General features: G+C 36.2%; 1 protein-coding gene across 1 annotated transcript; it reads right to left on the minus strand.

Moving 5' to 3' along the window:
• Window positions 1–5,508: 5,508 nt before the first annotated feature.
• Window positions 5,509–12,710, minus strand: LOC113766228 (probable leucine-rich repeat receptor-like protein kinase At1g35710). The gene is made up of 3 exons (XM_027310440.1): window positions 9,635–12,710; window positions 9,279–9,528; window positions 5,509–5,567 (listed from the first exon to the last, which is right to left on the minus strand). Exons 1-3 carry the CDS (start codon window positions 12,708–12,710, stop codon window positions 5,525–5,527), a joined length of 3,369 nt encoding a protein of 1,122 aa, XP_027166241.1. The 3' UTR covers window positions 5,509–5,524.
• Window positions 12,711–12,943: the final 233 nt, after the last annotated feature.

Below are 12,943 nucleotides of genomic sequence, written 5' to 3' on the forward strand. Positions count from 1 at the left end.
GTGTAATGTATTTATTTATGCATTGTAAACAACGGAAAAGGAATCCACTGGAAAGAGCCAAATCCCCGGTTGTGGACTGGACCAAATCTTTTTGACTAAATCTTCACAGGTCCTATTGTTCATTAACTACACCACATTAAATATGATCCTCTGACTCATTCACTGGAATATTTCTAAACCCTGAAATGGTTTTGAAAATTAGGTAGCTTGAGGTAGGGTACAACATCTCACCGAGGTTTTCTCCTTTGGCTAGGCCGCGGCTTCTACTATGCCTCTCTTTTGAAGGCAATCCAAGAGGCCTTTAATAGTGCCATATGAGAGTACAAGTTAGAAGATTTAAAGAAGTGCTAAAACATTTGGATGATTTTACATTTTATTTCTTCGAGTTACATATATATGATCTTGTAATGCTTATAGTTCTAATTCGCGCTATATTGTTCTTTCGATGCAGAATTTTACTTATGTTTGTGTCTTCTTATTTAGAGATCATAGGCTTTTATATCTTTAACTTGAAAATCAGTGAATAAATTAGATTAAGGCTCCGTTTGATAAAACTGAATCTGAATTCTGAATTCTAAATACTAAAACAATTAATTTGTTGAATATTAAGCATTGAAAAAAGATATATGAATATCTGAATCTTAATGCTGAACATATTTATACTGTTTGATAAACATTTATAACTTAATGCTTAATAAGTTAAATTGTACAATTTTGCCCTTCTATCTTTTAATCCTAAAAGGAAATAGAACCTATGATTTAATTAGCTTAAAATTGTTAAGTATGAAAATGACAATATTTATTTTTAAATCAAAGTAATATAAAAGAAGAAATATATTATGGAAAAGTCCAAATATTAGTGCAAATATATTTTTAAATCAGAGTTTGATAAGAAAAGTCCAAATATAAGCAAAAGGAAGTTGCAATAAACAAGTTTTAAATTCAGACCAAACTATATAGAAATTTAATTACTTCAATGGAAAAATGTTGACGCAAAACAACAAATAATCAATGTCACTTACCTTGGAAATAATGAATTTGAGATCGGTGAGTACGGTAGCAATAAAAAAAATTCGGAGGAAAAAAATGACAAAATTATGAAAGAGTGGAAAGATGGAAAAAGATAAGGAGTATAGACAGATGTGAGGAGTATGGAGAAATTGTAAAAAAATCATTAAATAGGGAGAAAATAGAAGTAGAAATCCATTAGACAGAGAATGTCAGGTTGTTTAATTAGATAAGAATTTTGGATAGAGAATATTAGGTTGTTTAATTAGATAAGGATTTTGAATGTAATTAACAAACAAGGATAAATTTGGTAGATAAGATAAAGTAGTTGAAGTAAATCTCTTGATTCTTATCAAATTAAGCATTCAGTTACGATTCTTGTGCTGAAAAAAATACATACAAATTCAGCACCACTTAATAAGTTCAGCAGAAAAATTTTTATTTATCAAACACCCAAAACATCTGACTGTCTGAATGAATTCAGTTTCAGCATTTTTTTATGTTATCAAACAGACACTAAGGACATATTGATGGGATATAACACATGAATCTTATTTTTCTTCATAATGCTCAAATTCTATCCCTTGACAATTGCAATTGCTCTTTGTATGCATCTCAATTCTTTTACTTCCCATAAAGGGACGGACTTTGTACCAGATTCAACTACATCGTGGGCCGACTTCCCGACACTTTTGACGGCAATCTGGCATAGATTTTCCTACAAATAGAGATCTATCAATTCCAGATTTCTCATCCTTTCCAAAATCAGTTTTCAATACATAAATTTTCCTTGAGCAAAAATGGGTTCCTTTTGCATCTCCTTGGCTATAAGTACAAAATATGCACTACATTTCGTGGCTATTCTATGTAGATTTTAACCTTGTTTTGGTAAAATTCAAGAGTTGATTTGATATCATCCTTAAAAGTTGATGTTTGAATATTATTGATCAATGTCAAAACTTTACTTATTCGGTTGTTTTTGTAGGAAAAGGGCAAAAGGACTTGAACAAATAGTAGTGACCAAGCCAAGCAAAGAAACGAGAAATTTATCAAAAAAATGCAGGGGAAGGTAACCCCCTAGAGACAGGATGGGTTACTGAACTGGTTCTCGAGCAGAAAGTTATGTAGAAGCAAGGCATTGTAACCGTCCCTGTAACCCCAATAGATTGAGCCAGTTACTGGGCCAATCATGCAGCCGAAATTCTGAGCAACTTGCACAACATTTGCAAGTTGATTCTTTTTGAAGCCATTCTTTCTGGCTTTTGTTTGAAGCATTGCAAGTTGATTCTTGGCTTGCTTCTCATCTTGTGGCTTTGTTGAAGGGATAGGCTGGGCTTCTTCATGTGAATTTTGTGTATTGATTGGACTTCTTGATGTACGACGGCCACCGGTGTAAACTTAATTCGGCTATTGAGTTTTTGGGGATTAAACATTTGGAGGTTGAGTCAAACTCTAAAGCAAGGGTCCATTTAGGCCATTTTAGTCTCTTATTGCAAGTTTCGAGATTTCCTAAGCAGAAATTGAGAGTGCAAATGCAATTCTTGTGCTAATATTTTGAGAAGATTAGTTTTAGTTTGCAACTCATAATTGACAAGTAGTCTTGTAATTTCGACTTAAAACTCCCATCCAAATTGAAAAAAAAAACGAAAAAGGAAAAGATTGATCTCCCATTTATTCTAGAGGCTATGATTTATTGAATTTAAATCAAATGGCAAATCAAAATTTCGTATAGAAGCAAGCACATTCAGCCATTCATACATGTATATATGAAAAAAGACCACTGGTTTCAAATCATCGTAATTATTTTATAGGCTGCTGTAAGAATTTAGATGCACTTGGAATTATGTTCCAGTCCTGAAAAATATTTATATTCAAAAATAGTTCCTTCGTATGAAAATTGAAAAATGTGCAATACACTCTATGATTAACAATAAAACAAAATCGCACAAAGCGTAGTGAAGTGTAATTTCTACCAGTGTTATGTGTAAATTTTCAAAGTAAAAGTTTAGGTACTTGTTAAAATACAAGTAACATTTCAAAGAGAAAAATAAAAAGAAAGAAAAACTATGAGGAATCTGTGAAGTCAGCTATCGGAAGTAAGCTTAGAGCCTTTAAACCTCTTATCGGAAGTAAGCTACTTCATGGGCATGAATTGTTGTCATTTACTTAACAAAAATTCACAGTTGAAGTTGTTAATGAAGTCTATTGGAATTTATTGAAAAAGTGGAGTGGTAGAGAGGATTCAAAGAATGGACTTGAAGTAAGAAACCTAATTAAATTGGTGTAAAAATCTCCAACCTAATTAAATTGAAGTAAGAAACCTAATTAGAAAGTTCCAAGCACTTTCCATGTGTGGGCAGGAAAGTCAAGGAAAACCAAAAATTTTCTTAAGCTCAAAATTTCAATTTTCTTAAGAATGTGGCATTTTTTTTTTATATGAACATAAAGTAAGACAGCGGTAATAAATAACTTGTGATTTATATCGTTATTAAGGATTGGGGCTGTGTATAGGTCTTAAACTTGTAATCAATTTTGGCTGCAAAATTAATTTTTTTTCTTTAAGAACTTGTTCCAAGATTCTCTGTTCAATTCTTGAGAAATAGTTCAAAGAAATATGATAATGATGGCAAAGTGGCACCACCATCAGACTGGAGACTTTTTAACTTCAAAGAAATTACACTACCACATAATTTGCACATTCAACAGAACAAAGACTATTGACAAAAACCAGAAATTTCATTAGAATAATCCCTTCCACGATTTGATCCGTCAATAATTTCAGACAGATTACGTAAGACAAAAGATGCTTGAAAACCAGATCAGATGACCCTGGAACAACCGAAGTTCTGAGCATTTTTAATCCTTCCAAACAGTGACCCTGGAACAATCTCTACTTCAATTAGAAGCCTCAGCCATCTCAAAGGACTCAATTTTGCACATTATAAATTCTCTGAACATCTCCCAGATGGATTGTTTTGTCACTGAATGGAGTAGAAATTCTAGATTTGTGCTCTAATGGTCTACCTGGAGAATTGCAGCCATTTGATCGGTTTCCTGCCACCATCAAAATCGTTAATCTCTCAAGCAAGCATGGAATTTGATGAGTTTCAATGTCAGCAACAGCAGCTTCTATTGCCCCCTACCTACTGTCATATGCATGGTTCAAAGTCGCGGTCGCGGTCGCGGTCGCGGCTTGGAACGTTCCACATCGGTCTCGGCATATCGGTCACGGTCTCGGTGAGACGCAAATTTTAAAGAATTTAATATTCTAAAAATTGTTAATAATATAAAAAAAGTATGCTAAACAAAAATAATAAAAAATAGCCAAAGAAATGGCCGAATCAATCCGTCGTGGTGTAATTCGGCCGATTTCTCGTCTTGACTCGGGATAACTCGGAGTGACTCGGTGTGACTCGGCCGAGTCAATCCGTCGCGGTGACGTCTCGGCCGATTTCTCGGTGAGATGAGTATCTCGGTCTCGATTCGTCGCGGTCTCGTCTCGGACTAGGCCGAGACGGTGACGACTCGGCCGAGTCGTCTCGGTCTCGGCCGAGTCTTCGAACCATGGTCATATGCAACTTCTCCTACTCATCAACTACTGTTGCTAATGGCTCTGTTGCTAATGGTTATGGAAGATGCTCGAAGCTGATGATATTTTGTGCAGGTTTCAATTCAATCACAGGATCTCTTCCTGATGGATATACTCTGCAAGAGTTTTTCCTACAATATCATTGAGGCTTTGGATGTTCTAAGCAGATGCAAGAATCCTGCCTCATAAACCCTCTTGAAAAACTTCTACCACAAAATCCTTGCCATGTGATGTGATGGAAACTTAGTTGGTTCTCATGGTCTCAAAAAGCTGAAAGTGCTGGCTAAATTGGTCGAAATTGGCGGCTGCAAACTTACCAGCCAAATCCCAATTTGGCTAAATTGGTTGAAACACTTAGTTTTATAATTCTCAAGATTTAATCACTGTCAATTTGCATTTCTTAATTAAGCTAAATTGAGAAGATCAGTTGTATGGACTATAAACTAAGGTAAACAGCACCGGAGCTCTTTATTACTTTTCACTGTACAATTTTAAGAATTACTTGTTATTAGTTTGCATAAACTAAGAAACTTCTGATTTTCAAGGAGATAATAAATGTAGATCGAAGACTATTAAGACTGAAAACAATGTCATAGAATTATTACTTTCAGGATAAGATAACCATACATTTCCAAACTCTCAATTTCCTCCCTATGCTAGTTTTTGTATCAATTCCATAAACCCTATTGGCTAGGCAGAGTTTATTTTTACACAGAATACATACTCTGCATCATATCATCTTCTGCTGATACCTGATAGTGCTGCGTTGTGGGGGGGGGGAGGGGTAGGGCACTGCAGTCTGCATTTAATAGTAGGCGAGATACCTGCAAAAACCAAAAACATCATCAAAGTTCAAGATATCTGATTCATCTATTAATTTAACAAGAAAAGAAATGGACAAGAGGTTCACATGGCCTACATTGAGGATCAACATGTAGATATCAACCTGGAAATAATGAGCATTGTTGGCCTACTGATAGGGCATAATTTATTGTTAATTTTATGATTAATTTCCCTCTTTGTCCTCGCCAAATATTGTTTTAATTGTTGAAATGTACTTATATTTGGTATTTGGCCCTAATTACAGGAAGTGGAGCAAACAAGTGCTAAAAAGGAGACTTTATTGAGAAGAACACTCCACACATGGGAAGTTCTAAAATGAAATACAAGCCGGGCTCCACAGGATGCTACAAAAAGGGGATTTCCTATCTTTATGCTGAAAAGGGTGGACTTGTACTAGGAGTCTTACGGGAAACTAAAAACAAGGACTTTGGCAAAACTCCAATTCTTTTGGCCCTTGGACTCTCAATTCAGTGGGGACCACTAGAGATAGCATTAGACTTTCTTTTGGTTTTAAAAAGGGAGAAACGTACAGGAGGTTTCCTTATCAACAATTTTAGCTTAGTTTTTAGCATAATTTAGTTTTATTCTTTTTTGGTTTCTCTTATGGCCTGGACCTCAATTAAATTACGTGGAGATTTTCTCATGAGGCGTGGCTAAGTTTCTCATCTAGTCGAGGAACAACGGAGGATTTGGTTCTACTAAATTTGTGAGATCGAATTAGTTTTTATTTATTTCCTATTATTTTCTGGTATTCGTCTATCTTCTGCTTTATGTTCATAGGGTTGTTTTATTATTCGATTATCCAGGGCCCGGATTCTAGATTAATTCAATAACCTGAAGCCAATTAGGGTAGTTAAATCCGTAATTGTTTAATTATTCTAAACTGGTGGCAACTGGCATGATTGGGTTTGTGTCAGGGAGATAGACAGGCTAACTTAAAGAGACCCTCGTAGCGTGTTGATTGGTTAGAATTAGGCTCTTCTAATTATTCATGCAATTAGGGAATTGAACTTCTATGGTCGTACCTAGGGTTATTTCCTGATTAGAGAAATAGTCAACGGTCGTACCTTGGCTATCGACAAATTGAGGAAGAGTTGGTTGTTTATCGCGTGTATGACAACTATAACTAATTTATCAGATAGTAACTGGAATAATCCTTGCATCTGTGATCGAATTAAGTGAACCATCTCCGAAGTTGTCTCTTGACTAGAGTTCGTCCATTATTATTTTTATTGTGATAATTAGTTATTTGAATTGTAGTTATTTTATTTTATTCCAAGTAATTTAGTTACTATCATTTTCAAAAACCCCCCATATCTGGAACTTGAGAAGAAATTAAATTATCCCCAGTTCCTGTGGATTCGACCCTGCTTACCGCTATATACAGAATTTGTATTTTATTTAAGCAGGTATTTATTATTGCACAGGTTCGACGCCTGTCAATTTTTGGCGCCGTTGCCGGGGACCGAACCTGGGTCGTCCGCGTGACAGGTGGAAATTAGGTGTGGGGGGGGTCAGTTTGGGTGCTAGTATTTCCAGTTTTCGATTTCTAGGGGCTTTTCCTTTATTTTTAGTTAGTTTTGCCTATCTTTCATTTATTTTCTTTTCTTTTTCTTTCTAGTGGTCAGTCCTTAAATGAATACCAAGTTTTGATGCTGGATTGTTGCCTCTAATTATGCTATTGCCAATTTTTATTAATAAAGGGTATTAAATTAATGTGATTGAGTTCATGAACATCTCTTTGGTGAATAGCAATAATTGCTTAACTTTTCCAATTTTTAGTTAACTTTTCTAGGCATAGGGAATGATTGTTGGCATTTTTCATGTGAATTGGTCCAATTATTAATTTTAGTTCTCCATATTTGAAAATTTGAGGCTGGCTGCTGTTCTTTTGTGTCATTTTTAGTTATTGTGCTATATGATTGTAAATAAGAGATGACTGTACTCCGCTAGTTATTACTACTGAGTAACCGGGGATCTTCACCTAAAGTGTCGATTTTCGCGTCAAAAGATAGTAATTGCTATGAGTGCGTGATCCCGTAGTGATTGGAGTTGAGTAACCGGGCTCCTCCATCTATCAAATGTTGGAGTTCGCGTCAAAAGGCTCTAATGGCTAGAGATTAAGTCTTTTGCTATTCTGAAAAAAAAGGGAAAAAGAGAAAATAGAAAAGTGTGAAAAAAAAAGAAAGAAAGAAAAGTGAAGGTTGTGTTAATAAGTGGTAAAAGTCAGCTTGCCGATTTGTGAAATTAATGTTGAGATTTTGGTTAATAGTTGGACCATTTACTAATAAATGTGAGCAACCATTCCTTTTTCTTAGATTAGTTTGTTTTAAATTGGAGGAGTTGGTAGTTGGGAAGCTAACCGGAGTGGTTTTTCTTGGATCTTAACTGTGATGCTTGATATATGTTTTTCTGGGTATCTTGGCAATATGATAGTTAGAGCAATAGCCATTGTCAAATTTTGGTGTTCAATTGCTGTTATTATGCTTGAGGGCAAGCATGATTTAGGTGTTGGGGGAATTGATAGGGCATAATTTATTGTTAATTTTATGATTAATTTCCCTCTTTGTCCTCGCCAAATATTGTTTTAATTGTTGAAATGTACTTATATTTGGTATTTGGCCCTAATTACAGGAAGTGGAGCAAACAAGTGCTAAAAAGGAGACTTTATTGAGAAGAACACTCCACACATGGGAAGTTCTAAAAAGAAATACAAGCCGGGCTCCACAGGATGCTACAAAAAGGGGATTTCCTATCTTTATGCTGAAAAGAGTGGACTTGTACTAGGAGTCTTACGGGAAACTAAAAACAAGGACTTTGGCAAAACTCCAATTCTTTTGGCCCTTGGACTCTCAATTCAGTGGGGACCACTAGAGATAGCATTAGACTTCCTTTTGGCTTTAAAAAGGGAGACAAACGTGCAGAGAACTCTTATCAATCAATAGTTTTAGTTTAGACAGTTTTTAGCATAGTTTTAGTTTTGTTTCTTTCTTGGCTCTTTTGATGGCCTGGACCTCAATGAAATTACTTGAAGATTTTCTCATGAGGCGTGGCTAAGTTTGTCTAGTCAAGAACAACGAAGGATTTGGTTCTACTAAATTTGTGAGATCGAATTAGTTTTTATTTATTTCCATTATTCACTGGTATTTGTCTATCTTCTGCTTTATGTTCATATGGTTGTTTTATTATTCGATTATCCAGGGCCCGGATTCTAGATTAATTCAATAACCTGAAGCCAATTAGGGTAGTTAAATCCGTAATTGTTTAATTATTCTAAACTGGTGGCAACTGGCATGATTGGGTTTGTGTCAGGGAGATAGACAGGCTAACTTAAAGAGACCCTCGTAGCGTGTTGATTGGTTAGAATTAAGCTCTTCTAATTATTCATGCAATTAGGGAATTGAACTTCTATGGTCGTACCTAGGGTTGTTTCCTGATTAGAGAAATAGTCAACGGTCGTACCTTGGCTATCAACAAATTGAGGAAGAGTTGGTTGTTTATCGCGTGTATGACAACTATAACTAATTTATCAGATAGTAACTGGAATAATCCTTGCATCTGTGATCGAATTAAGTGAACCATCTCCGAAGTTGTCTCTTGGCTAGAGTTCGTCCATTATTATTTTTATTGTGATAATTAGTTATTTGAGTTGTAGTTATTTTATTTTATTCCAAGTAATTTAGTTACTATCATTTTCAAAAACCCCCCATATCTGGAACTTGAGAAGAAATTAAATTATCCCCAGTCCCTGTGGATTCGACCCTGCTTACCGCTATATACAGAATTTGTATTTTATTTAAGCAGGTATTTATTATTGCACAGGTTCGACGCCTGTCACCTACATTGAGGATCAACATGTAGACATTCTCTTGCTAGTTTGAGAATGGATATCAGATTCTTTTCAATTTCTTGATTGGGATACAGAAGTCTTTGGTCTAACAAGTCTTTTAGCTCTATCTCTTCAAGCTTTGAAGACAATAGATCAGCAATAAAGTCACCAGGATGCTTTCCTTTGATTACTTCCATTGCCAGGACCCCAAAGCTATAAACATCACACTTCTCGTTAACTCTCATTGTGTAGGCAAATTCTGCAAGAGAAAGTTGGAAAATGATTTTTCATGTTATGTGATCATACTTGAATTTACTAGTTAACAAATTAGTGACAGGAAACGGAAAAAAAAATAACTTTATTACCTGGTGCAACATATCCATATGTGCCTGCAAGAGAACTCCAGTTAGATGAGTCTCTTCTGAGAAACTTGGAAGTGCCAAAATCTGAAACATGAGCCTCGCATTCTGTATCAAGCAAAATGTTGTTGCTTGATATGTCTCGGTGTACAATTGGTGGTGAACAATCATGATGCATGTAAGATAAAGCATGAGCGACGCCTTTGATGATATTCAACCTCTTTTGCCAGTCTAGTTCCTTAGCTGCTTCTTCTATGCTCAAGATTTTGGCCAAGCTTCCCCTTTCGAGGCACTCATAAACCAAAATTGAATGCTGAGCATTTGAGCAAAAGCCAAAGAGTTTCACAATGTTCCGATGCTTGATTTCTGTCAAGGCCCTGATCTCATTCAAGAAACTTTTATCCTTTCCCACATTAGGTATGTTGTGAAGTCTTTTTACAGCTACTACCTCGCCTGATGGAAGCTGTGCTTTGTAAACACTTCCACAACCTCCTTTCCCAATGCAATACGTTTCACTGAACTCTTCTGTAGACCTCACGATTTCTTTATACAATGCTTTGCCATCATAAGCACATATGGCAAATAAACTGCCCTTCTTCACCTCCATATCTTCCACTCTCGAATTTCTTTTTCTCCGATCACACAATCTGAGAGCACCGAACAATACACCAAGAAGTATGATTGATCCCAGAAGAGGTAATACAATTATGAGAACAAATTCCTTCCTTTTATCCTTGACATGCTTTTTAATCAACTGAGAACTTTCACAGGCTCGTAACCCTGTAATATTGCCACACAAACCTTTATTTCCCTTTACTTCTTCCAAGGTTAGATTCACAAAAGCTCTACCACTCGGAATTGGGCCCTCCAAATTATTAAAAGAAAGATTAATGTGCAATAAACCAGGCAATTCTGCCAAAGCCTTTGGGATCCAACCAGAGAGGTTATTCTGGGAGAGATTCAATGTCCCCAAACTCTGCAAATTTTGAAACTCAGATGGTATCTCTCCTGTGAAGAAATTTTGCCTCAAATCCAGTTCAGAAAGTTGGGTTAACTTCCCAATTTGCAATGGAATCTTTTGACTTAAAACATTATTGCTCAAGTTCATGTGAAACAAGTGTTTCAAATCTCCGAGAAGTTCTGGTAAAGTTCCATTCAAGGAGTTTGTGGACAGGTCTAGAAATTCCATTGACACTCCCAATTCTTGAGGTATACCACCAGTAAGCTGGTTGTCATGTAAATCTAGTTTAAGCATAGAAGCTAACTTCCCAACTTCCCTTGGTATCTCCCCTGATAAATAATTCGAAGAAAGATTAAGTGTATGTAGTTGAGTCAAATTTCCAATTTCTGGAGGTATACCACCCGTGATGTTATTCTTTGCAACTATAAGGGCTTTCAGCATTTTGCATTTACCCCAGTTGCTGGAGAGTTTCCCATAGAATTGGTTATTGCTGAGATCTATGAAATCCAGGACTGGATAGATTCCAAACATTTCTGATAAGTTTCCTTGGAAACGGTTACCGTTGAAACGGGCCCTAAATAAGCTTGAGCAGTTTTGCAAACTTTTAGGGATTGGACCGGTAAGCATGTTCTCATCTACAGTAATGTTTTGGAGAATTCCACTTTGACATAATAGTTCTGGCAATGGACCGGAGAACTGATTACTAAACAATCTCAAAGCAACCAACTTATTCAGGTTTCCAATCTCTTGTGGAATGGTACCAAAACATTGATTTTCTCCCAGAGCCAAAAGTTCCAAGTTGCTCAAGTTACCAATTGAAACAAGAATTGAACCTGAAAGTTGATTCTCTGTGAGATCCAGTTCAATCAATTTGGCCAAATTACCTAGTGACTTTGGGATTGCACCGGTGAGATTATTTTGATACAAGGAAAGAATCTTAAGTGAGCTCAAATTCCCTATCACTGGAGGAATAGGACCAGCTAGGTGATTTTGGTAAAGGCTTAGATTCACCAGCTTATTGAGGTTGCCAAAAGTAGCAGGAATTGGACCAGAAAATTGATTATTTTGGAGATACAATGCTTCCAAGTTACTCAAGTTACCAATTGAAACAGGAATGGAACCATTAAGTTGATTGTCAGAGAGACTCAGTTCAATCAATTTGGTCAAATTACCTAGTGACTTTGGGATTGCACCAGTGAGATTATTTTGATACAAGTAAAGAATCTGAAGTGAGCTCAAATTCCCTATCATTGGAGGAATGGGACCAGATAGGTGATTTTGGTAAAGACTTAGATTCACCAGCCTATTGAGATTACCAAAAGTGACTGGAATTGAACCAGAAAATTGATTGTTATGGAGATACAGTACTTCTAAGGTACTCAAGTTACCAATTGAAGCAGGAATGGAACCATTGAGTTGGTTCTGACTTAATTCCACACGGGTGAGAAATTTCAAATCACCCACTTCTTTGAAAATTGAACTTGAAAGTTGATTTTCATAGAGATATAGCATAATCAAATTGGTCAAATTGCCTAGTGACTTTGGAATTGCACCTGTAAGATTATTTTGACACAAGCAAAGAAACTGAAGTGAAATCAGATTCCCCATCGCCACGGGAATGGGACCTGAAAGTTGATTACTTTCAAAAACTAAATGAGTCAAGTTTCTTAAGTTGCAAATTTCAGGCGGGATTTTGCCTGACAGCTCATTAGCCCCGAAATCAAGATAAATGAGTTTCGACAGGTTACCTATTTGTTTTGGTATGCTTCCAAAGATCTGGTTAAAGCGGAGATCAAGATATTCAAGATTTGGGAGCGATGAGAACGGGAAACCATAGAGGCTACCTTTAATACTCCAATCTGAGAGGTTCAACCTGTTGACACTTCCATCAATGCAGGAAATACCAGCCCAAGTGCAAGGAAGTATAGAAGAATTCTTGGCATTGCCTGATTGAAGGTTCCATGAGGTTAGGAAGCTGTTGTTCTGGTTCAAAAAACTGGCTTTCCATTTCAAAAGAGCAGCAGCCTCTTCAGCAGAAGCTGAAGCTCCGTATTTGGGGTGAAAAGATGGGAAAAGTAGGACTACCAGAGCGAATATGGAGATTATTTTGAAGGAACCCATGATTAATTTCAAGTTCAACTAAAGTTGGCTAACCTTGTTACTCTGCACCCCAAATGAAGCCAGTATTTATCTTAATGCACATTGAAGACTTCAGAGGTCTTCTTGCTCTGTCCCGACTTTCTTTGTTTTCATTTAATTTTGACATAGAAACACGTAAGATGTCCATTCCAATGGGCCAAGAAATTTAAAGCAATGAAAGCTTCCTTGAGATTGACCATTTTTATCTTCTATCA

This window comes from Coffea eugenioides, chromosome 3, assembly GCF_003713205.1.
Source record: "Coffea eugenioides isolate CCC68of chromosome 3, Ceug_1.0, whole genome shotgun sequence".
In the NCBI taxonomy this organism is placed as follows: domain Eukaryota; kingdom Viridiplantae; phylum Streptophyta; class Magnoliopsida; order Gentianales; family Rubiaceae; genus Coffea; species Coffea eugenioides.